Source organism: Gossypium hirsutum, chromosome A06, assembly GCF_007990345.1.
Source record: "Gossypium hirsutum isolate 1008001.06 chromosome A06, Gossypium_hirsutum_v2.1, whole genome shotgun sequence".
Taxonomy (NCBI): Eukaryota; Viridiplantae; Streptophyta; class Magnoliopsida; order Malvales; family Malvaceae; genus Gossypium; species Gossypium hirsutum.
In genome coordinates, this window is record NC_053429.1 from 105,149,505 (window position 1) to 105,175,271 (window position 25,767).

The window sequence follows — 25,767 nt, forward strand, 5'->3', positions numbered from 1 at the left end:
ATTAAGCTTCATTGTGAAAAATGAGTAAGGGATCCATGAAATGGTAAGTTCATGATAGTTGGAAATGATCTTATGATAGTGATCATTTTATTGTACCAAAATAGATTTGGACAGTAGCATTGGTCCAACTTTGAAAATCCACTAAAAATAGTGTAAATTGAGTTAGAAGCTTAATAAAATATGAAATTAAATCTTAATGAGTCTACTTTCAGTAGAAGGAGATGGAAACATCATCCGACTTTCTTACTAGGAGATAAATAAATTTTAGTGAAGAAAGGTCGAAGTTGTCAAACAGCAAAGCATGGGAGACTTTGATAATAAACTGTACTTATTGGCTAAACTAAAAATTCTGAAAATTTTATGACAAGAAGAGATATGAGTCTAGTTTTTGGGAAAATTAACGGATCTTAATTTTGAGTTTCGCAACTCTAGATATAAATAATTAAATGACTGTGACTCAGAAAAATAGCTTAGCTGGAATTTAAATAAATAGAAAGAATATGAAAACAGCATGTTATCGCATTGCTTATTATTTTCATGCGAGCTTATTAAGCGTAAAGCTTACTCCCTCCTTTCCATTTCTTTTAGTTTTGTCAGGTCAGCTCGAGGTTGGAGTTTTTCGAAGTCATCATCACACTACCAAGTTATCACCTTCGGAGTGTTAACATGTATGTGTTAGGCGTAGACAAGTGAGTGGCATGTATATGGACTTAGTTTTTATGATAGCTGTTATTATGATTAGCCAAATTTATTAGCTTATATTGACGTGTTGCATATAGCCATGAGATGTGGCTTATAGTGATTGTGGCATGTAAGCCTAATTATCCTTGATATGTTCTAATGCTTGTGATGCAATGATGTGTTTATGCTTGTGGGATATATATGATTGGTATTATGACATATATGCATGATGGATGCTTCTTGACCAAATGAATTGGTCATAACCATGTGGTAAATATATAATATGGAAATGAATCGACAATGTTTTAGACATGAATACTTGTTGGTGACAAAAAGGGTAACCAAAGGCTTGGAAAATAGCCTATAAGGGTCCACATGGCTGGACGTACGGGCATGTGCCATGGTCGTGTTTTAAAATAGTATTGCACACGGGCTAAGGGCATGGGCGTGACCCAAGCCACACGGTCGTGTGTGACCACACGGCCCCACTCACACGGGCGTGTGATACTTTAAGGTAAGGGGAATTTTCTAAGGTGCCCAAAGTTATCGAATATTCACGGTTTTGTCCCGAATGACCCCTAGGTATGTTATAGGCCTCGAAGGCCTATATAAGGAATGAAATGTACATGTTTGAAAAATTTTAAATTTGAGCGAAACTTGACGACCCAATTTAATATGTTTGTGAATGTGAAATCCTGGTAACGCCTCACACCCTATCCCGGCGTCGGATATGGGTGAAGGGTGTTACAAGAAGTTTCTCTAAGTTATTTTTAGATTTACCTGTGAAAAAGTCTAAAGATGATTTCAATCGACCACCCTAATGTCGGAACGATCAAATAAGAATAAGGCGACTCAACTTGATTTCGGGGTATCTATTAGACCTACTACTAGTGTGGGCAGTGTACAAAATGCTCTTAAGCCCAAATGCAAATATTGTGGAAAATATCATCCTAGTGAATGTAGAAGCAAAGCAGGGGCTTGTTACAAATGCAGAGCCATTGACCATTTTATTCGAAGCAAAAAGCAAAAAGAGAAACAGTTGGCCACTTCTCAACGAAGTAGACATTCAAGCCAAAATAATGCTACTGGAACAGCTCATTCGAGTATGAAAGATTTTACTACCCAGTCAGAGGCTACGGCACCTGCACGTAGTTATGCCATCCGAGCGAGAGAAAAAGCTATGGCTCCAAGCGTAATAGTTGGTACATTTTATCTTTTTGATGTTATTGTATATACATTGTTTGACCCTGGGTCCACGCATTTTTATGTTTGCACTACATTAGTAACAGAAAAGAAATTTCCTGTTGAGTCTACTGATTATGATATTCAAGTCACTAATCCATTAGGCCAAAGTGTGATAGTTAATTTACTCTGTCAAAATTGTCCAGGCTGTGAATTCCCTACTAATTTGATGTTGCTACCCTTTTAGGAATTTGATGTTATTCTGGGAATGGATTGGTTAACGAAGCATGATGCTATAGTAAATTGTCAAGAGAAATGGATTAATCTGAAAGATCAGACATGGAAGGTAATTTTGGTTGAGTGAGAGAATCTGAATGATACTATTAGAATTATCTCAGCTTTTTTCTGCTCAGAGGTTGTTGCATAAAAGTAATAAAGCATTTTTAACCTACATTCTTGATACTCGGGATTCTGAATCGAAGTTAAAACAGTTACCAGTTGTTAATGAGTTTGCTGATGTGTTTTTTGAGGAATTGCCGGGTTTACCACCTGATCATGAAGTTGAATTTGTAATTGATATGCTTTCGGGAACAGCTCCGATATTAGTAAGAGCATATTGTATGGCACCAGCTGAGCTAAAGGAATTAAAGACTCAATTGCAAGGGTTATTAGATAAAGGGTCCATCAGGCTGAGTATGTCTCCTTGGGGTGCACCTATATTATTTGTGAAAAAGAAGGATGGTTCCTTGAGACTATGTATAGACTACAGATAGTTGAACAAGGTAATAATTAAAAAATAAATATCCTTTGCCTCTATCGACGACTTGTTTGAACAACTAAAAGGTGATGCGGTATTTTTGAAGATAGGCCTTAGATCAGGGTATTATCAGTTGAAGGTTAAAGAATGTGATGTGCCAAAAACTGTCTTCAAAACTCGGTATGGCCATTACTAGTTTTTGGTAATGCCATTTGGCTTAACTAATGCCCCTACTGATTTCATGGATTTCATGAATTGAATTTTTCATCCTTATTTGGATAGATTCGTGGTTGTGTTTATCGATGATATACTGATCTATTCCAAGACAGAATCTGAGCATGCACAACATTTGAGAATTGTACTATAGACTTTGAGAGAAATGTAATTGTATGCAAAGTTTAGCAAATATGAATTTTGTCTTTACAAAATTGGATTTCTAGGTCATATTGTATCAGCCAAAAGGATTTGAGTAGACCTGAGCAAAGTATCTGCAGTGGTGAATTGGAAAACTCCAAAGAATGTTTCTGAAGCACGAAGTTTTCTAGGATTAACAGGATATTACCGTCATTTTTTCAAGAACTTTTTGATAATTTCTTCGTAGATAACCAGATTACTATAGGAGAATGTTGAATTTTTTTGGTTTGAGGAGTGCCAGCAGAGTTTTGATCAATTGAAGAAGATGTTGACAGAAACTCCAATTTTGACTCAGCCAGAATCGGGTATACCGTATGTTTTTTATAGTGATGCATCTTTGAATGGTTTAGGATGTGTATTAATGCAGTTAGGAAGGGTAGTGGTTTATGCTTCTCGATAGCTAAAGCCATACGAGAAGAACTACCCTACAGATGATCTTGAATTGGCTGCAATCGTATTCACTTTGATGATTTGGAGACATTATTTATACAATGAGAAATGTTATGTGTTTATGGATCAAATAATTTAAAATATTTGATGACTCAGAAAGAACTAAATTTAAGACAAATACGGTGGATAAAGTTACTTAAAGTTATGATTTGGTTATTGACTACCATCCGGGGAAGGCTAATATGGTTGTGGATGCACTTAGTCAAAAGTCGTCTTTGTTTGTACTTTGAGCAATGAATGCTCATTTGTCTCTTAATGAGGATGGTTCTATAATAGCAGAGTTGAAAGCTAAACCTGTGTTCCTTTAATGGATTTGAGAATTGCAAAATGAGTATCCAAAATTGATGCTGAAATGAAAAATGGTTCAGGACAATTTGAAATCAAAGTATAACATTAATGATGATGGTATGTTGCATAATCACAATAGAATTTGTGTTCTGAATAATTCAAATTTGAAAAATGATATTCTTGTTGAAGCTCACAGTAGCATGTATTCAATTCATTAGGATAGTACGAAAATGTATTGTGATCTGAAACGGATGTATTGGTGGCCGGGTATGAAACGAGAAATTTGTGAGTTTGCAGCTAAGTGTCTAATTTGTCAACAAGTGAAAGCAAAACATCAGGTACCAACGGGTTTGTTACAACCTGTCATGATTCCTGAGTGGAAATAGGAGCATGTCACGATAGATTTTGTATCAAGATTACTTGTGACTTCGAGAAAGAAAAATTTGATCTGGGTGATTTGCATAGATTGACTGTCAACATATTTTATTTCGGTTAAAACATACTTTTTACTTGACAATTTAGCGGAATTGTGTATATCAGAGATTGTGAGGTTACATGGGGTTCCCACATCCATTATTTCAGATCGGTATTCAAGGTTGACATCGAGATTTTGGAATAAATTTCAAGAGGTTTTGGGTACAAAATTAAATTTCAGCATAGCGTTTAATCCTCAGACTGACGGGAAATCAGAACGAGTGATTCAGATATTGGAAGATATGTTGAGATGTTGTATACTCGAGTTTAGAGGTAGTTGGGAAAAGTATTTACCTTTGGCTGAATTTGCATATAACAATAACTATCAATCCAGTATCAAAATGGCACCGTTTGAAGCTCTTTACAGAAGGAAACGTAAGTCTCCATTGTATTGGTCTGAATTGAGTGAATCCAAGCTAGTGGGAGTTGACTTGATCCGGGAAATTGAAGAAATAGTTTGAATCATCTAGGATAGTTTGAAAGCTACTTCTGACTGTCAGAAATCATATGCAAATTTGAAAAGAAGAAAGACAGAATACGCGGTGGGTGATCAAGTATTCTTAAAAGTTTCACCGTGGAAGAAAGTATTACAGTTTGTTTGAAAAGGGAAATTGAGTCCAAGATTTATTGGATCGTACGAAAACATTGAAAGAATCGACCTTTTAGCTTATAGATTAGCTCTGCCTCTGGAACTTGAGAAGATTCATAATGTCTTCCATGTATCGATGCTGAGATGGTACAAATTAGATCCTTCACATGTGATTCCTTATATTGAAATTGAGCTACAACCGGATATGACGTATTTGGAAGAACCGGTAAAGATTTTGGCTTAGGAAGTTAAAGAATTAAGGAATAAACGAGTACTGTTAGTTAAAGTATTATGGCACTGTCATGGTTCGGAGGAGGCTACTTAGGAAATAGAAGAATCGAAAAGATCACAGTATCCGAACTTATTTTCAGGTAACAAATTTCGAGGACAAAATTCCCTAAAAGGGGGTGAGTTGTAACAGCCCAATTTTCAGTGTTGTTGGAAATAATGGTTCAAGACCACTAAATCCTATGAATGAGGTTGAAAAATTTATTAATTATTATTTACAAGTCAAGTGTGATCTTAGAAAGACGTTTGAATTAGTGATTTGAGTTTTAGAAGAATTTATTAGGTAAATTGGTTTGTGAAAACGGGGTATCGAAACCCCAATTTTATAAACTGGGTCGTAAATATTTTTATAAATATTTACGGAGCGTCACCAAGTTAATATTAAAGTTTCGTTAAAAAAATTATAATATTTTGATAGTTAATTAATTCAAAAGGACTAGATTGAAAAAGGTTCAAAACTTGTTAATTAAAGAAATAGTGATTAAATAGCTTAAGTGGTGAATAAAGGAGAACCAAAAAGGCAATTAGACACCTATTAAAAGGTTGAAATGGCATAAGCAGAGAAAAATCTTGAAATTAGGTGATTGAGGGACAAAATGGTCATTTAAGGTAAAAATAAAACAATGACCAAATTGAATTTCTAGATATTTCTTCATCAATCTTCAGCCAAAAACAGCCATAAGAGAGCTCCTAAACTTGGCTTTTCATAGTTTTACTCCATGTGAGTTCAATTCTTGTTTATTTCTTGTAAGTTCTATGTTTTTGAGACTTTTACAATTAGGTCCAACTATTTATGCCATTAATTTTTTGTTTTATGGGTAATTTTGAAAGTTACCATTGAGAAGTGCTGGATGTTGGTGATGAATTAACTTGGATTTAGAGCTTTAATTTTACTATATGGTGATTTTATCAAGTGATTTTAATAGAAATTATTTTTAGGACCAAATTATGAAAAGATTAAATATTAGGGTTCGATACTAAAATTCTGTTGATCAAAGGTTGTATGATAGTTTAGACTATTTAGATAAATTATCAATTGAGAGGAATTAGATCATTTGATAGGCTAATTGGTGGGGGACTAAATTGCAAACAAAATTGTAAAAATTAAGGTAATTGAATAATTTCAAAAATTGAAGGGTATTAATTGTGAAGTGAACTAGAATTGAAATATATGCTAATGAATGAATAATTTTATATTTTAGATCAAGAGCACGTAGATAATCGTGAAAACGGGAAATTAGCAGAATAGTGCCTGAACTACTATAAATTCCACAATTTAACCTAAGTAAATTCGTATGGTTAAACGCTAATGTTATATGTTAAATTGATGAATGGTATTATGTATTTTTTAATGTCGTTTGTTGAAATTAAAATTATTGTTAAAGTTATGAAGCTGAATTGAATGTTCAAAACGAACAGAATGCAGGATTAAGTACAGTCGTTCAGTGCAAAGGAAGAATTAACGGCAAATTACCCAAGTAAACCTTAGCTCAGCATTAGTTGCAAACTTTCATGTTTACTTTCTGTTTAGCTCTCATGAGCTTCAGTTAACTTATATGAGTTTCCGTTTAACCCTCATGGCTTTTTGTTTGGCTGTTTTGAACTTCAGTTTAACCCCTATGGGTTTTTGTTCAACCCTTATGGGTTTCTGTTTAGCACTTATGTGCTTTTGTACAGCCTTTAGGCTTTTGTATACGATGTACACATATCCATAAGACGTTCTCCGATTTGACAAGGGTTGGTAAGTGACCTATGGAATTAATGTTTAAAGATTTAAAGTTATTATTGATATTGATTTGAAATATATGAATTCATCGATGGAAGTTGTGTTTGACAGGAATAGTATATTGAATAATTTATGTAAATGACTTGTTATAGTATTCGGTAAGATTTATGTTTTAAGCTAACAAACTTACTAAGCTTCATTAAGCTTACTTGTGTTGTTTAATGTTCTCTATAGATTTTCGAGAAATCGGGAGGTCGGATCAATACTTTAGATCACACTATCCAACTCGCTCCGATAGATTTTGCTATACATAATACGGTTTATATTGCATGTATAGGGATTGAAATGGTTGTGTAAATGTCAATAATTGCATTTTGTTTATGTTCCAAGTTAACTTATATATATTGGTTTTATCATGTTTGGTATAAGTACTAGTGTGGTTAATGGATAGATAATTCCTAGGCATAGTAATGAATAAATTAGTAAAACATATTAATATAGGTAATTACATGTGTGAATTGATTTATGTTCTAATTAGAATGTTAAAATACATGTTATAATATGACCATATTAAAGTTAGGGTTTGGTTGTTTTGGTGACCTTGTTATGGCATATATGTATGAAATTTGAAGTGTGTACGTTGAAGTCAAGAATGAGTGAGAAAAGAGGCCATAAAATTGCCTATTTTCGTCCATACAGGCATGTTTCTCAGCCGTGTACGACACACGGCCTAGCACATGGGCATGTGGTCTAGTGGTGTGTCCCTTGCATCTTAAAATTTGAAACAAAATGCCCAAGTTTTTGCACACGGGCATGTGGCTTGGCTGTGTGACCCCTGCACCTTTCACACTGCCTAGCATACGGGCATGTGGCTGGTCGTGTGACCCAAGTCAGATAGTTACACAGGTATGGATAGGGCTAGGAAACGGCCATGTGCCTCACATCTAATGCCCACACGGCCTATGACACAGGCGTGTGTCCCCTATTCCTAAGAAAATTTTTGAGATTTTGGAAAAAATTCCCTGAGTATTTAGTTTAGTCCCGATTTACTTTTAAGGTGTATATTGGGCCTCAAGGGCTCATACAAGGGACAATATTAGTATTTTATGATTGGTTTCTGATATGTTTTATTAAATGTTATAAAATATTTGTATTTATTTCGTAAAGTCTGGTAATGTTTTATAACCCTATTCCGGCGATGGATAAGGGTTATGGGTGTTACACTCAATGTCATGACACAACATCCTTAGTGTTGCAATTCTCCCTATAGTCAACTCTACGTTGATTTCTTGTTGAAATCTTCCACCCTCAAGTCAATAGAGGCTCGGTGTCGTGACATTCTTGCACTAATGTCGCGGTACCCAAGTCAAATGTAGTTTTCTTCAAGGTTTGGCAATCATTGTCTCTTTACACAGGCTCAAATTAATCATTAGAATTCCAATGACATTTTGCCAAATTGGGTCTTAGAAGGAGTAAAACTAAGCAAAAATGATTGTTCATAATAAAAAAAACTAGAAGTCAACAAAAGTATGGAAAAAGATTTGTAAATTGCTTGAGAATAAGGTCATCGAGTGTTTTGGAGAGCCTAATTGGACGTATTAAATTATGGTTGATCAAACTCCCACACACTTTAGTCTTGTCTTGTTCTCAAGAAAACACACAAAACATACAAAAGGCGACCCTTGGAACATTTTAAACAAGAAAAAGCATGACAATCAAATATTGAATTTGTATAAGACATATCTTACATACAACTTAAGATTGATGTTTAGCTAACTTAAGTACTTCTAAAGCAAAAATACTTAGTTTATTAAGTTAAAGAACTAGCAAACCTAGAGGCAATTCAAATGAATAAATATTTGATTACGTTATCCGTAAACATAAACTATATAGATATGTAGTAGACACAAGATGAGAATTAAAAACATTTAATAAGATTATTGTAAACAAGTCAAAAAGATCATGTAAAGGAAATGTTTAGGTCACATGGGTCTTCTAGGCTTGTAACATTTTAAGGCAAAAGGGTTTCAAGCAATAGAAACACTAAACGATGTGGCATTATTCCCTATTCATCCCCAAAGTAATCATTAAGCTCACCACCTTATTTCTCATTATCTTACCTTCCTTATCACTCCAAAGAAATGGAAGATATTGTTCAATATTGGTATATACAAAATGTAACAACCCAATTTCTTAATGGTCTCGAAAATAGTGCTTTTGAGATCATAGATCCAATGAGTAATTTCGTAAATATTATTCTTTAATATTTACGAATAAGATATATTATTATATTTGACTTTTGATTTAATAATTTTAGTTAATTGAACTAATAATTAAGTTCAAGTGGTATATTCCTAAAGTCAAGTGGTTTTGAGAAAATGAGGTATCGAGACCTCGTTTTTATAAACTGGCCCCATAAATATGTGTTATTAGGGTCATATTAAAATTTGGTTAATAAATTTTAGCGTTTAAATAGCTAATTAAGAAAAAAGGACTAAATCATAAAAGTTAAAGAAAAGTTAATTTCTATTAGTTAATTGATTAATTTAAGATAGCTAAAAGGGTTCCTGTTGCAATTATGCCATATTTAAATGATAGGTACGGTTGATGTTGTTCTATTGTGTTATTTTATATATTTATTTTATTAGTTAATAAAAGGAAAAATGTAAATTAAATTGTAATAAAATAAACAAAACGGCATCATCTATTTCTTTTCTCTTTAACCGTTGAAAAATCACCATTGAAATCGTTTATAATGATTTTTATGTTTTTGTCATCGGTTTAGCTTAATATAGCTAACCCGAAGGTCAATTCATAAAATTGATAAAAATTTAGGGGCTTGCCATGAATGGTTTAAGTGTGTTTGTGAATTTAATTTGTAGATTATTAAGCTTAGTTGTTAAATTGAAGTATATTATTAAGTGATTTTGATGATTTTAATGTTTAGGGGTTAAATTGTTGGAATAGTAAAATTCAATGTAAATTGTGTAAAGTGAGGAAAAATATGGGTTGTTATAAGACTAAGAAAAAATCTTCTAGCGTGGTTTTTAGTTAAAAATGGTGTATTTTCAAGTTACGGGTTTAAGGACTAAATTGCACAAAAGTTAAAATGTTAGGGGTAATTTTGTAAATTTACCTAAAATGAATTATAGGCTTGAATTAGTTATTTTAATTTATTTGGATTGTTTAATGGAGTTAATTATTACTTAGATCAAGAAATTCTGTAATCAGATTTAAATCGAGGAAAAGCTAAAGCTCCGGACTAGTTGTCGACTCTATTTTTGTAATCGTTTCAGTCGAGGTAAGTTCGTGTTACATGTAATATGTTATATTAAATTCTTGATAATATATTTTATTCAAATAATCGTGGTGATTATAATTATTGAATATTGGTTGTTGAAAATTAATAATGAAATTAAATTGTATTAGAGATAATATATCAAATCTTGAGTCAAGCAGGCTTCGTGCCGGTGATTTATATCAGGCTTTATGCCTAGCATGCTTTGTGCCAGTGTAATTGTATCGTGCCTCGAGCCTAACAGGCTTTTTTTTGATGTGTTATATCAGGTAACTGGTATGGTAAATATTGTTTCAATTATTTGATGTTGTTCTATTTGGTCCAACAAGTAAGGTATTGGTTAAAAATGAAAAGGTATGTAAATGAAATAAACTATGATTTTTGAGTAATGATATGGTTTATGATGAAATGTGCAATTGAAAGGAAAAGTTGGTTTAATGTATCTGTATGAGAGATGGATTACAAAAATGAAATGTTAAATATGTTTTACACCATGCTTTGATTTGGATTTGCATATGAAGTGTTGCACCAAATGACCTTATGAGGTGATGTGTATAGGAAAGGAAAATTGGCTTATGATATAATGAAGTTATGCTTGGTTGTTTAATTTAAAATGTTCGGCAAGTTGAAGTTTCCTTTATATGAGCTTACTAAGAACTAGTTGCTTATATTGTTGTTTTCTCTGTCAAACAGATCATCGGAAAGCTTGATCGGTTAAAATCTCGTCGGAGCACCATCACACTATCCATACGTTATTTTTTGTTTGTTTTAGTTATTGGTTATAAATGGCATATAATAGGATTTTATTTTATACTAATTACCAATGTGATGTGGTTTATGTTTGCTTTCCTATATGTCTTGATGTTGGCTTATAAATGTATATGTAAGCATGAGTTTTGGTCACTTGTGAATGCCTTGTGATTTAGATGGCTTTTGGTTAATTGAAGTGTAAATGACGTGGTTATACAATAGTGTGTTGGGTAAGTTTAAATTATGAAATTATGGCATTGAGTTTGAGTTGATTTGAGTATTTACATGGGGTACTAATGATGGTACATTGGTTGGTTGATGGAAATAGGTTGTTTATGTGTGATTTTGGCATGTTTTGGTCTTGTTTTAGTGAATATTGGATGGGTCTAAGAGTTGGCTAATGGTATATTTGTGGCCTAAGAAAACATTTTATGTAAACTTGATTTTTAAGGAACATTTTTGGTCACATGGTTGTCTATCACACACGGTCTGTTTGTACAGCCGTGTGTCTTTTTATGTTTTAGATGTATGTTTCACATGGGTTGAGACGTGGCCTACGACATGACTGTGTGGCCCTAGTCAGTGAGTTAAAAGGTTTTGGAACACGGGCGTATGAATTAGCCGCACGAGTGTATGTGTTAAACATACGACCATGTTTTTAGCCACATGGGTTGGCTTGAGTCACATGGCTTGGCCACATAGCCATGTGACCCTTGTTTTCAAAACTTTCAACTTTTTCCTAGCTTTTTTGGTTTGTTTTAGGTTGACCCCAGAATGTTTCCAATTTATTGTTAGGGCATCATAAGCTCGGTTTAAGGCCCGTAAATTCATGTTTGACTTAAATTGAATGTGATTTGTTTATTTATATTTACATTGGAATATAGATTTGTAGGTAAGGTTAAATGTTGGAAAATTCTTGTAATACTCTGTAACCCAAATCCAGCGACAGAAATAGGTGGTGTTACATTTAGTGGTATCAGAGCTATGGTTTAGTCAATTCTAAGATTGAACGTAGTTTGCATAGAATCTAGAAATACATGCCATTTTATAACTTGCGATAGTGTGATGTCTCCTTACTCAAGTGGATTTTATTTTTCACAAAGATAAAATATGACTTCTAACTGAGCCAATTCTAATGAAGTTGAGAGCAATGCTCAAATATTTGATCATTGGGCTATTCATAATGTGTTCAAATTCAAGAAGTCTAGAGAAAAGGTTCACGGTACTTTTATTATTAATGAACAATATGTTTATTGTGTAGATGAAAATCAACTTTGTATCTTTACAACCTTCATCCTCTCTTCCTTAAGTCCTAAACAATAGTATATTCACAAGATTTCTATCAATAAAGTTTAAAAGTGTGGATTCGAAGAGTTTAGTGTTAAAATGAGTGATTATTTTGCCAGAGCTAAGTACTAATTATAAAATACGCAGAGAGTTTTAGATGAAATATTTTGTCTTTCAGAAGATTTACTAAGATGTGGTGTCACTGCTAAAAGAAGAAGGTCTTTCACTGGTAATCGTCTTTAACTAGTTTGGTATCAAAAGAATAGATTAATTGGGATTTATTTTGAATTGATTTCTGAAAGAATTATGTCAGTAAACAACATGCAAACAAGAAGAAAAAAGGAATTTCTTGAGTTGAAGCTAGGAAAACAAATCATTTGTGGAGTACAAGCGAGAGACTGTTTACCTTAGTAAATATGTTTATGAAGAGATACCAATTAAAGAGGAATAATGTACTTGTTCGGAGACGGATTCAATGATGTGATTAAAATGCTTGTAGATGCAACTGAATTTTGTGACTACGTAAATTTGTAGGAATAAGCTCATAGAATGAAATAAGTTGTCGTCATAATAAACAGAGAAAGAAGAGAGTTCAAAACTCAATAAAAAAGGGATTTTCTACAAAAGATGAATCAAAATTAAGTAAGGTTGAAAGACATGTTATATTTCATTTGTAACAGCCCGATTTAGACCCTAATCAGAATTGTAGTTTTGGGACCATTAATCCTAGTCAAAAAATATTTAAAAATTATTTTTGGTGTTTATTTTGTGTGAATTTATATCTTTGAAATTTTTGTGATTTAATTTCATCGTTTGAGTGTCCGATTTAATAAAAGGACTTAAATGCGTAAGATAAAAATTTACTGGTTAAATGTGAAAGTACTTAATTGTTGTTGTCTTTATTAATGGGGGCACTTATAATGCAAATATACCTTTGCACCCTTGCATGGACACATTCAGTCATTAGTACGTGATATATATATAACTTAAGCTAAGGGTAAAATAGGAAACTATGTAGTAATATGTTATAATATAAAATATACCATAAAAATTAAAAACAAAAACCATAGTGCTCATACTTTCTCCATTGTCGAAACTTAATAAAAGAAAAAGAAAGAAGACAAGTTAGGGTTCGGCTTATAATCTAGCTCAATCAAGGTTCGTTTTTGTTCGATTTTTGATAATTTCTATGTTTTTGAGATCATTGCTTAGTAGTCTTCATGACCCATGCTTTATTTTTTGAGTTTGATGAATATTTTGAATTGTGCCATTGTTGATAGCTTGTGATTTTCGTTGTTTGATGATGAAAAATGAAAGATATGTTTTAGATTAATATGTTTTGTATTGGAGTTTTTGATAATTTTGAGTAATTAGGACTAAATTTCAAAAATAATAATTTGAAGGACTAAAATATGAAATAAATGAAATATATGGACTTGTATAGTAATGGGTAAGATTCGGCCACACATAAGTGTCTAGAAATTTTGTATATTTTGTGTTTTGTGCAATAGGGACTAAATTGTAAAAAGTGTAAATGTAAGGGGTAAAATGGTAATTTTCCCATTTATATGTTTTTGGACTAAATTGAATGAAAATATGTTTGAATGAGCTTAATTTGAATATGTTTAGATCAAGAACCAAAGAAATTGGATTTGGATCGGGGAAAATCGAAAGTTGTCGACTAGTCGATCCGTACCGGTTTGTTGTTGTTCGAGGTAAGTTTATAAGCAGAAAACCGTGTTTAATTTTAGAAAAATGTTAAATATTATATGCTGGTTTGAAAATCATGAATTCCTATGTGTTATTTCCAAATGAGAATAAGCTTAGTACTAATATTCAAGCTTTCGATTCGACCGAGTTACGATGTCCAAAAGCCCCGTATGAACCTTAGGAATAGTTAGGATACATATGTCATGACATAGGATTCCGATATATGTGTGCGAGTAAGACCATGGCATCGATATGTGATTCTGATATGTGTTTACGAGTAAGACCCTGTCTGAGACAGTGGCATCGATATATGACTACATGTAAGACCACCTCTGGGACATTGGCAATATACGACTTGTGTGATTATCCGAGTGTCATATCCAATTCTGAATGGTTCATCGGGCAAAGATAAGTTATGCTCAATTGTGTAAACGAGATAAATAGACAGGTATGTATTAACTTATTACTAATTAAATGAGGTAAGTGTATTCGACCTTATGAATACTATTGAATGAGTTACCATTATATGCATGTGTGATTTTATACATTTGGCCACATAATTAATATGTACATATGAAACCATCTGGGGATACATGGGCTTATGTGTTTGTGGATTTCGAACTAGGTTTTATAATGGTAATTTAGCTTTGAAAATTTGAACAATAGTTTGATGACTTAGCCTTATGAACATTCGGCCATAGTAGTAAATGATTATGTGTAGGTATAATATTATTGACATTGAAAGTTGAAAATAAGCTTGATAATGATATTGTAATTTAGCTTGTTAAAATAAGTTGATTATATTATCGGTTTGTGGTTTGCTTATGGCTTACTAAGCTTAAATAGCTTTTTGTGTGTGTTTTTGTCTTTGATTTATAGATTCTGGGATCAAGTTACAAGCTCAGGGCTCGTCAGCAAAGCTCATCACACTACCTACTATTTTGGTATTTTTATAAGTTAAACTCGAATTATGGCCTGTATAGGCTAAAGTGTGTTTTTGAAATGATGAATTTTGGTTGTGTATAAAGCCATAGGAAAATGGCTTGATCTTTATGTTTAAGGTTGGTTATATTTCTTATGGTTTGTGTATGTTTTAGTTAAATGTTGCGTGCCTTGAACGCATGGTATTGTGGTAGGTATTATATACCTGAAAGGATGATGAATTTAAATATTTATGAGCAAGCTTCGGATATGATCATGTTTGAAAGAAAAGTTCATGTGAATTATAGACTAGTTAAATGAGTGAATATTATTTATGAAATGTACCTTGTTCTGCATTAGAGTGGATTAATGACTTGTATATGGTATGAATATATTGACCGTATATATATACCTAGGTAAACTCGATGGTTTTGATTATGATTTTTGTTAAGTTTAAGTATTTGATCATTCGGTTGATATGTTTAAATAAGTTATAATTACATAGTTTGGCTTTAAGAGAAAAAAAAACAACTAGTTATATTCGAACGTGAGATAAATATTTTTGGTACGTTATTACATGGTTTATAAGATTCATATTTTTTTAACAGGTCTAAATGTGGTTAATGACTTACTCTTATGAAACAAGATTTGCAATGTAAACTAAATTGGCATTTATTTGAAAAAATGTAAGTGTGTGATCGGTTATAAAACGTGATTGAATGAGATGGCTATGATCAACTTGATGATTGGTATTTGTACATACAGTTATTTATGCACATAATGAAATGACTTGACTATGATTTAGTACTTGTCCACATTAATATATTTTGGGTTTTTAATATGGTTTAAAACATGCATGTACGTGATCCTAGGAAGCATATTTATGTAATACGTTTTTAAATTTGTATTTCGGTATAGGTAAACTGTGTTAACTGAATAGAGGAAAGGTGAATATGATTATATATTGGAAATTAAATAGTGCATTATTTTAACATTTTGGTTGGTTTACTTGAGTAGTTCAAATGTTTAAGCTGGAAATTTAATTATAAACATGTATTCATGAATTGTAATTTTTTTAAATTGGTGAGCAAATGCTATTATGCAATATTTTATTTTATGAAATGAAAAGTGTGTATTTGGTTGCATAGGACATGTGCATAACATTTACATGGTTTAAGATATTTTTCATTAGCATGATTCAAAGGCTATGAAAGTTATGATATACATATTTGATAAGTTGTAAATCAAAATATGTTCTTGGTTAGAAGTTTAATGTTTAAAATTCACATGTTCTTGTTGGCATTGTTGTATACTAAACTCTGGGATCATTTGTAATATTGAATCGAAGTATGACAATTTTGTTTTACAAATTTTTACTAGATAATTAATATTTGAATTTGATCTAAGTTATTTTTGATCGGTAATACCTCGTAACCCTGTTTCGGCGATGAATGTAGGTTAGGGGTATTACATTTTATTGGTATCAGAGCTACAGTTTAGTCGGTTTTAGGACTGATGTAGCGTGTGTGAGTCTAGCTGTACATGCCATAATTATATACTGCGTTAATGTGATGACTTCTGACATCTGAAAATGTGTTTTCATATAGTAAATGGATCCCAACAAAGCTGTAGCTAATGATGTCGAGAGTGTAGCGCCTACTCCCGTGCAAGGTACAGCTTCGGTTGATTCTCGACCAATTCCGAGTAATCAAGAAAGTGAGGCTAAACAAGCCTTCTATCAAATGATGAATGACTGGTTTACTCAATATAGTCGGACTAACCCGGCTGCACAACAACCTCCACCCCCGATTGATCCATCTTTGATGCCTGCGGTACCTCAAGTAAGTGATCCATTGAGATTGTATAAGCCACCTATTGATAAAATCAGAAAACATGGGGCTGAAGAGTTTAAAGCTACGGATGATGATGATGCGAAGCTGGCTGAGTTTTGGCTTGATAATACTATCCGTGTATTTGATGAGCTATCCTATACCCCAGATGAATGTTTGAAGTGTGCCATATCTTTGCTTTGAGACACAGCATATCACTGGTGGAATACCCTAGTATCAGTGGTTCTGGGAGAGCGGGTGACCTGGAAGTTCTTTCAGACTGAATTTCGTAATAAATATATTAGCTAGAGATTTATTAATCAGAAGCGTAAAGAATTTCTGGAGCTGAAATAGGGTCGGATGACCGTGACAGAGTATGAGCAGAAATTCGTGAGACTCAGTTGGTATGCCCGAGAGTGTGTTACTACCGAAAGCATAATGTGTAAAAGATTTGAAGATGGACTAAATGAAGACATTAAATTGTTAGTTGGCATACTTGAGATAAAAGAGTTTGAGGTACTTGTTGAGCGAGCTTGCAAAGCTGAAGAGATCGGGAAAGAGAAAAAGAAAGCTAATTCTGAAGCTAGAGACTCGCGTAAGAGATCATTCAGCAGGTCAGTCCAGTCAGCACCAAAGAAGTTTCGAGATGATTTTAGTCGTTCAAAAGCCACTTCAGGTTATTCTTGATGAGACTAGAACAGGCCACCGATGAGTTCAAGAGCTACCTCAATAGCCAGTGTGCGTGATGCCCGATCAAATCAACCCGAGTGTAAACACTGTGGTAAATGACTTCCCGATAGTTGCAGATTGCATGATCGAACCTATTTTAAATGTGGATCAACAGACGATTATATTCAAGATTGCCTAGGGCTAGTTGAAGAAAATCTAGCGCAGAACATGAGATCTGGTAATACTGCGGCTCGGGGTCAACCACCGAGAAATACAAGTAATGCGAGTGGCAGTTAGAAAGGAAATAAAGATATAATAGTCAGATCAGAGGCTCATCCACCTGCTAGAGCCTATGCCATTCGCGCGCGAGAGGAGGCTTCATCCCCAAATGTTATTACTGGTACATTTACTCTTTATGATACTAATGTAATTGCATTGATTGATCCTGGTTCTACTCATTCTTATGTGTGTGAAACATTAGTATTCAGCAAGACTCTACCTGTTGAGTATATTGAGTTTGTGATTAAAGTGTCAAACCCCTTGGGCCGGTGTGTTATGGTTGACAAAGTGTGTAAGAATTGATCATTGATGGTTTGAGATCTGTGCTTTCCGGCTGATTTGATGTTTCTGCCATTTGATGAGTTCGACATAATTCTGGGTATGGACTGGTTGACATTACACGATGCTGTTGTGAACTGTAAGAGAAAGACCATTGATCTTCGGAGTCAGAATAATGAGGTTATTCGGATTGAATCTAGTGATTTGTATGATTTACCAGCAGTAATTTCTTCAATGCTAGCTCAGAAATATGTGAGAAAAGGGTGTGAAGCTTATTTTGCCTATGTGCTTAACAGTAAAATGGCTGAAAGAAACATTGAATCAGTACTAGTTGTGTGCAAGTATCCGGATGTGTTTCCTGAAGAATTACCAAGTTTGCCACCTATTCGAGAGGTAGAGTTTGGTATTGTGTTAATGTAAAGGACGACTCTAATATCCATAGCTCCGTACAGAATGACACCTATCGAATTAAAAGAATTGAAAGTGCAATTGCAAGAATTGACAGATAGAGGTTTCGCACGATCGAGTTTCTCTCTATGGGGTGCACCTATGCTGTTTGTGAAAAATAAAGACGAAGCTATGAGGATGTGTATTAATTATAGGCAGCTTAATAAGGTGACTATAAAGAATAAGTATCCATTGCCACTGATTGACGATTTGTTTGACCAACTGAAAGGGGCTATAGTATTTTCGAAGATAGATTTGAGGTCTAGTTACTATCAGTTACAAGTTAAAGACTCCGATGTACCAAAGGCTGCTTTCTGAATGAGGTACAGACACTACGAGTTTTTGGTTATGCCATTCGGACTCACTAATGCGCCTGCTGCTTTCATGGATTTTGTAACATCTTGATTTTGGGCTTAGTCGGAACAGTGGTTTCAGGACCACAAATCCGATGAGAAAATTTTCATTTTTATTATATTTTTATGGTCTACAATTTCACGAAACGATTTCATGAAAATTTCGTTCGAAAATTTCGACGTTTGGGCACTCAATTTAGTAAAAAGGACTAAATTGTAAAAAGTGCAAAAGTTGAGTTCTACATGTTAGAGGTATCAAATTGTTATGAAATTTTAAATGGGAGGTCCTTAAATGACAATTAAACCATTGTATAACTTGTTGGAAAAAATGGCTTTGATTGGGTAAAATTTGAAAGAATAGTAAAAAGGGCATTTTGGTCATTTAGGGGTAAATGAATTAAAAGACAAAATTTAAACTCCAAATGTGTCCCTTTCTTCTTGGTACAGCAGAATGTACCAAGAGCAACCATGGTTAGGGTTTGGCCAAGCTTTCAAGCTTAACAATAAGTGATTCCGAGCTCTGTTTTTAATGTTCTATGTATTTTTGAAATCCCGGTAACATGATCTGCTCATTTCTACCATTATTTTGAGCTAGGATTTATGTTTAAAAATTTACCCATGAATGATATGCATGTATTTTGATGTTTAATGGTAGAATATGAAGCTTGAAATTGTGTTAAACAACTTTTCCTAAGAGATTTTACGTGAAAACGAGTAAAATGGTATAATCGGTAAAAATACCTAATGTTCATAAGTACATGTTAGAGTGAGAATTTGATGTTTCCATAGAAGGGAAAAATGATCAGCATATCATAAAAAATAAGAAAATAGGAAGAAGTTTAATTTTCGAACCTAAAGGAAAAAGTGCAAATATGCAAAAGTTTAGGGGTCAAAATGAAAATCTATAAAAATATGATTTTTAGACCCATATGAATAGTGTGACTAATTAGTAGGCTAAATTTGATATTATAGATCAAGGAAATCGAGATTTGGGATTAAATCGAGAAAATACAAGGTTATGGACTAGAATGGTAAATTGTCATTTCTGGATCCGAGGTAAGTTTGTACGTAAATAATTTATCGATTCTTTTTGTTTTATTATATTTTGTTATCATATGGAATGTGGCAGCCTATAGAATGATTATTTGTTGTAAATTGCAAATTGAAAAAGGACTATGAATAAATTGTAACATGTTGGAAAGTGAGGAATTTCCCGGTTGAGCCTTCAGAATAGAAACAATACGAATGATCAATTGTGAGGTCATGTGTGTAGTACTAAGTGCAGGCTACTATGTGTCCTAGATAATTGGTCGCATGTGTAGTACTAAGTGCAGGCTACTATGCGTACCCGATAACTTCGATCACGTGTGTAGTACTAAGTGCAGGCTACTACGTGTATCAGATGGTTAGGTCACGTGTGTAGTACTAAGTGCAGGCTACTACGTGTACTGAATAATTGGTCGCATGTGTAGTACTAAGTGCAGGCTACTATGCATACCAGATAGCTTTGTCTACAAGTGTGAAAATATGTGCAGGCAACTGAGTATCAGTTATTATTTTGAAGAGTTCAACGGGAAAATCGATTAATTAAAAATACATGTGAACATGATTATATGATGAATAAGTGCAGGTATATGTTTAAGAAAATTTTGAGCAATATGCTCGATATTTGAGTGAACTTCGATAAGACAAAATGGATTAAGTGAAATTATGTAAGAGTGAATTTTAGTTGTAAAATGGTGTTGGATAGTAGCAGTTGTGTGACTTTGAAAATTCATCACAAATTGTGTAAGTTGAATTAAATTTCAAATAAATTATGTAATTAAATATTAATGAGTCTATTTTCATATAAAGGAAACAGGGGGAGCAAAAGAGTTGTATATTATGTGATATTCTAATTTTTATGAGACAGTGTCAGAATGAATTCGAGATCCCCTGTTCTGACTTGGAAAAATTGTTAAAAATTGAACAAAAATAATTATGGGTTATAATTTATATGATTAGAATATTTGATGAGTATACTTTTAATATAAATAAACAAGAACATTATTCGAGTCTTGTATTATGAGATAAATAAATTTTAAGAAAGGTCGAAACTGTCAAACAACAAAATAGGGGAAATTTTTAATAATAAACTGTACTTATTGGCTGGACCTAAAATTCTAAAAATTTTATGGTAGAAAGATATATATCAGTCTAGTTTCTGGGAAAATTTACGGATCTTAATTTAGAGTTTTGTAACTCCAGATATAAATGATTTACTAACTGTGACTGAAGAAAGGAGCTTAACCAGAACATGTGTAAATGTACAATTGGGTTAGTTTTACTATGGAAAGCATGTTATTAAATTGCTTATTATTATTTCATGCGAGCTTACTAAGCGTAAAGCTTACCCCCTCCTTTCCATTTCTTTTAGTGTTGTCAGGTTAGCTCAGGGTTGGAGATCGTTAGAGGCAGCATCACACTACCAAGCCAACACCTTGATAGTATAAACACATATGCTAGAATTATCAAGTGAGTGCCATGTATAGGGACCTAGTTTTATAACATGTGTTATTATAATTTGGCCAAATATATTGGTCTTTAATGAGCTAATGATTCTGACTTATAAATCTAGCTATTTATGTTATGTTTAATATTGGTGATGTGCATATGCTTGTTTGCAATGCATGGTTGGTAATATGTTATGTGTTGTTGTGAATGTTTAAGTCTATTAACGCCTCAAACCCTATCCCGACATTGGATATGAGTGAAGGGTGTTACAGATTTGATGAATCAGATTTCCAGACCATATTTTGACTAGTTTGTGGTTGTGTTTATAGATGAAATTTTGATCTACTCTCATGACGAAGTTGAACACGTTGAACATTTGAGACTTATGTTACAGTTATTGCGAGATAAGCTGTTGTATATGAAGTTTAGTAAATGTGAGTTCTGGTTAAGTGAAGTTAGTTTTCTAGGTCATGTGGTATCGTCATCGGGTATACGAGTTGATCTGAGAAAAATTTCAGCTATACTTGATTGGAAACCTCCGAAGAATGTTTCTGAAGTCTAAAGTTTTCTAGGACTTGCTGGTTATTATAGACATTTCATGAAAGGTTTCTCTATGATTGCAGCTTCGGTGACCAAGCTATTGTAGAAAGATGTTAAATTCAAGTGGTCAGAGAAGTGCCAGAAAAGTTTTCATTAGTTGAAAGCCTTTTTGACCGAAGCTCCAGTGCTAGTTCAGCCAGAATCGGGTAAAGAATTTGTTATTTATAGTGATGCATCTCTAAATGGTTTAGGCTGTGTTTCGATGTAAGAAGGCATAGTGATAGCTTATGCCTCGAGACAATTAAAGCCACATGAAAAGAACTATCCAACACATGACCTAGAGTTGGCAGCTATTGTGTTCGCATTGAAAATTTTGGCGCCACTATCTGTTTGGTGGGTAATGTCATGTTTATTCTGATCATAAAAGTCTGAAATACTTGATGACTCAGAAAGATCTAAATTTGAGACAACGCCGATGGTTAGAATTGCTAAAAGATTACGAGCTTGTGATTGACTAACACCCGGGAAGGGCTAATGTTGTTGCTGATGCTTTAATCCGAAAATCACTGTTTGCTTTACGTGCAATGAATGCGCATATGGCCATATCTGATGATGGTTCGATAGTAGCTAAATTGAAAGCATGATTGTTATTTATTCAACAAATTTGTGATGCCCAGAAGGTTCATAATGAATTGATTGCAAAACGAGCTCAGTGTGAGACAGATGCTGATTCAGAATTCAGAGTTGATACTGATGACAGTTTGAGATTCAGAGACTGAATATGTGTTTCGAGGAATTCTGAGTTGATTCAAATGATTTTGAATAAAGCTCATAGTAGTTGGTTATCTGTTCATCCAGGTAGTACAAAAATGTATAATGATCTGAAATAGCTTTACTGGTGGCATGGTATGAAACGAGACATTTCAGACTTTGTTACAAAATGTTTAGTCTGTCAACAAGTAAAAATAGAGCATCAGGTACCTTTTGGATTGCTTCAACCGATCATGATACCTGAGTGGAAGTGGGACAGAGTTACTATGGATTTTGTATCTGGTTTACCATTGACACTAAGCAAGAAAGATGCAATCTGGGTTATTGTGGATAGATTGACTAAATCGGCTCATTTTTTTCCAATACGTACATACTACTCGCTAGATAAACTGGCTGAATTGTATGTTTCCCAGATTGTGAGATTACATGGTGTGCCTATATCTATTGTTTCGGATAGAGATTCGAGGTTTACATCGTGGTTTTGGAAGAAACTGCAAGATGCACTGGGTACGAAATTACATTTCAGTACTACTTTCCATCAGCAAATAGATGGTCAGTCTGAGCGAATCATTCAGATACTTGAGAATATGTTGACATGTTGCATTCTCAGGTTCGAAGGTACGGGGGAACGATACCTACCTCTGATTGAATTTATGTATAATAATAGCTTTCAATTGAGTATCAAAATGACAGCTTATGAGGCTTTGTTGGTCGTAAGTGTCATACACCGTTATATTAGACTGAGCTTAGTGAAGATAAGATACACGGTGTCGACTTGATCAGAGAAACTGAAAAGAAAGTGAAAGTGATTCGTGAAAGTCTGAAAGCAACATCGAATTGTCAGAAATCTTATGCCGACTTGAAACGCAAGGATATAGAGTTTCAGATAGGAGATAAAGTCTTCTTGAAAGTCTCACCGTGGAAGAAAATACTCAACTTTGGTCGCAAAAGTAAATTGAGTCTGAGGTTTATTGGGTCATATAAGGTAATAGAGCGTATTAGGCCAGTTGCTTACAGATTATCGTTGCCACCTGAGCTAGAAAAGATCCACAATGTATTCCATGTTTTGATGCTTTTTAGGTATCGGTCTGACCCTTCACGTGTGATTAGTCCGACTGAGGTTAAGATTAAGCCCGATATGACCTACGAGGAAGAACCGATTCGTATTCTGGCTCATGAGATTAAAGAGTTGAGAAATAAGAAAATTCTATTAGTTAAAGTACTGTGGCATAAACACGGGGTTGAAGAGGCAACGTGGGAACCAGAAGATGCAATGAGAGAACACTATCTGAACCTATTCTCTGGTAAGATTTTCGGGGACGAAAATCCCTAAGGGGGGAGAGTTGTAACAACCCGATTTAGACCCTAATCGGAACGATGGTTTCAGGACCACGAATTCGAGTCAGAAAAATATTTAAATTTTATTTTTGGTGTTTATTTTTTTTGAATTTATATCTGTGAAATTTTCGTGATTTAATTTCATCATTTGAGTGTCCAATTTAATAAAAGGACTTAATCGCGTAAGATAAAAATTTAGTGGTTAAACGTGAAAGTACTTAATTGTTGTTATCTTTATTAATGGAGGCACCTATAATGAAAATATACCTTTGCATCCTTGCATGGACACATTCGGTCATTAGTAGGTGATATATATATAACTTAAGCTAAGGGTAAAATAGGAAACTATGTAGTAATATGTTATAATATAAAATATACCATAAAAAATAAAAACAAAAACCATAGTGCTCATACTTTCTCCATTGCCGAAACTTAATAAAAGAAAAAGAAAGAAGACAAGTTAGGGTTCGGCTTATAATCTAGCTTAATCAAGGTTCATTTTTGTTCGGTTTTTTATAATTTCTACGTTTTTAAGATTGTTGCTTAGTAGTATTCAAGACCCATGCTTTAATTTTTGAGTTTGAAGAATATTTTGAATTGTGCCATTGTTGATAGCTTGGGATTTTTTGTTGTTTGATGATGTAAAATGAATGATATATTTTAGATTAACATGTTTTGTATTGGAGTTTTTGATGATTTTGAGTAATTAGGACAAAATTGCAAAAAGAATAATTTGAAGGACTAAAATGTGAAATAAATGAAATATATGGACTTGTATGGTAATGGGTAAGATTCGGCCAAACATGAGTGTCTTGAAATTTTGTATATTTTGTGTTTTGTGCAATAGGGACTAAATTGTAAAAAAGTGTAAATGTCAGGGGTAAAATGGTAATTTGCCCATTTATGTGTTTTTGGACTAAATTGAATGAAAATATGTTTGAATGAGCTTAATTTGAATATGTTTAGATCAAGAACCAAAGAAATCGGATTTGGATCGGGGAAAATCGAAAGTTGTCTACTAGTTGATCCGTACCCGTTTTTTTGTTGTTCGAGGTAAGTTTATAAGCCGTGTTTGATTTTAGATAAATGTTAAATACATATATGTTGGTTTGAAAAGCATGAATTCGTGTTATTTCCAAATGAGAATAAGCTTAGTACTAATGTTCAAGCTTTCGATTCCATTGAGTTACGATGTCCGAAAGCCCCGTATGAACCTTAGGAATAGTTAGGATACATATGTCATGACATAGAATTCCGATACATGTGTGCGAGTAAGACCATGGCATCGATATGTGATTCCTATATGTGTTTACGAGTAAGACCTTGTCTGGGACAATGGCACCGATATGTGACTACATGTAAGACCATGTTTGGAACGTTGACATTGTACGACTTGTGTGATTATTCGAGTGTCCTATCCAATTCCGAATGGTTCATCGGGCAAAGATACGTTATGCTCAATTGTGTAAACGAGATAAATAGACAGGTATGTATTAGCTTATTACTAATTAAATGAGGTAACTGTATTCGGCCTTATGAATACTATTGAATGAGTTACCATTATATGCATGTGTGATTTTATACATTTCGGCACATAATAAATATGTACATATGAAACCATATGGTGATACATAGGCTTATGTGTTCGTGGATTTCGAACTAGGTTTTATGATGGTAATTTAGCTTTGAAAATTTGAACAACAGTTTGATGACTTAGCCTTATGAACATTCAGCCATAGTAGTAAATGATTATGTGCAAGTATAATATTGTTGAAATTGAAAGTTGAAAATAAGCTTGATAATGATATTGTAATTTGGCTTGTTAAAATAAGTTGATTATATTATCGGTTTGTAGTTTTCTTATGGCTTACTAAGCTTAAATAGCTTATTGTGTGTGTTTTTGTCTTCGATTTATAAATTTTGGGATCAAGTTACAAGCTCAGGGATCGTCAGA

The 25,767-nt window shown here is 33.5% G+C and overlaps 1 protein-coding gene across 1 annotated transcript; it reads left to right on the forward strand.

Moving 5' to 3' along the window:
* The first annotated feature begins 1,501 nt into the window (after positions 1 to 1,501).
* Positions 1,502 to 2,110, forward strand: LOC107963189 (uncharacterized). The gene has a single exon (XM_016899761.1). The coding sequence runs from the start codon at positions 1,502 to 1,504 to the stop codon at positions 2,108 to 2,110; it is 609 nt and encodes a 202-aa protein (XP_016755250.1).
* The last annotated feature ends 23,657 nt before the right edge of the window (positions 2,111 to 25,767 follow it).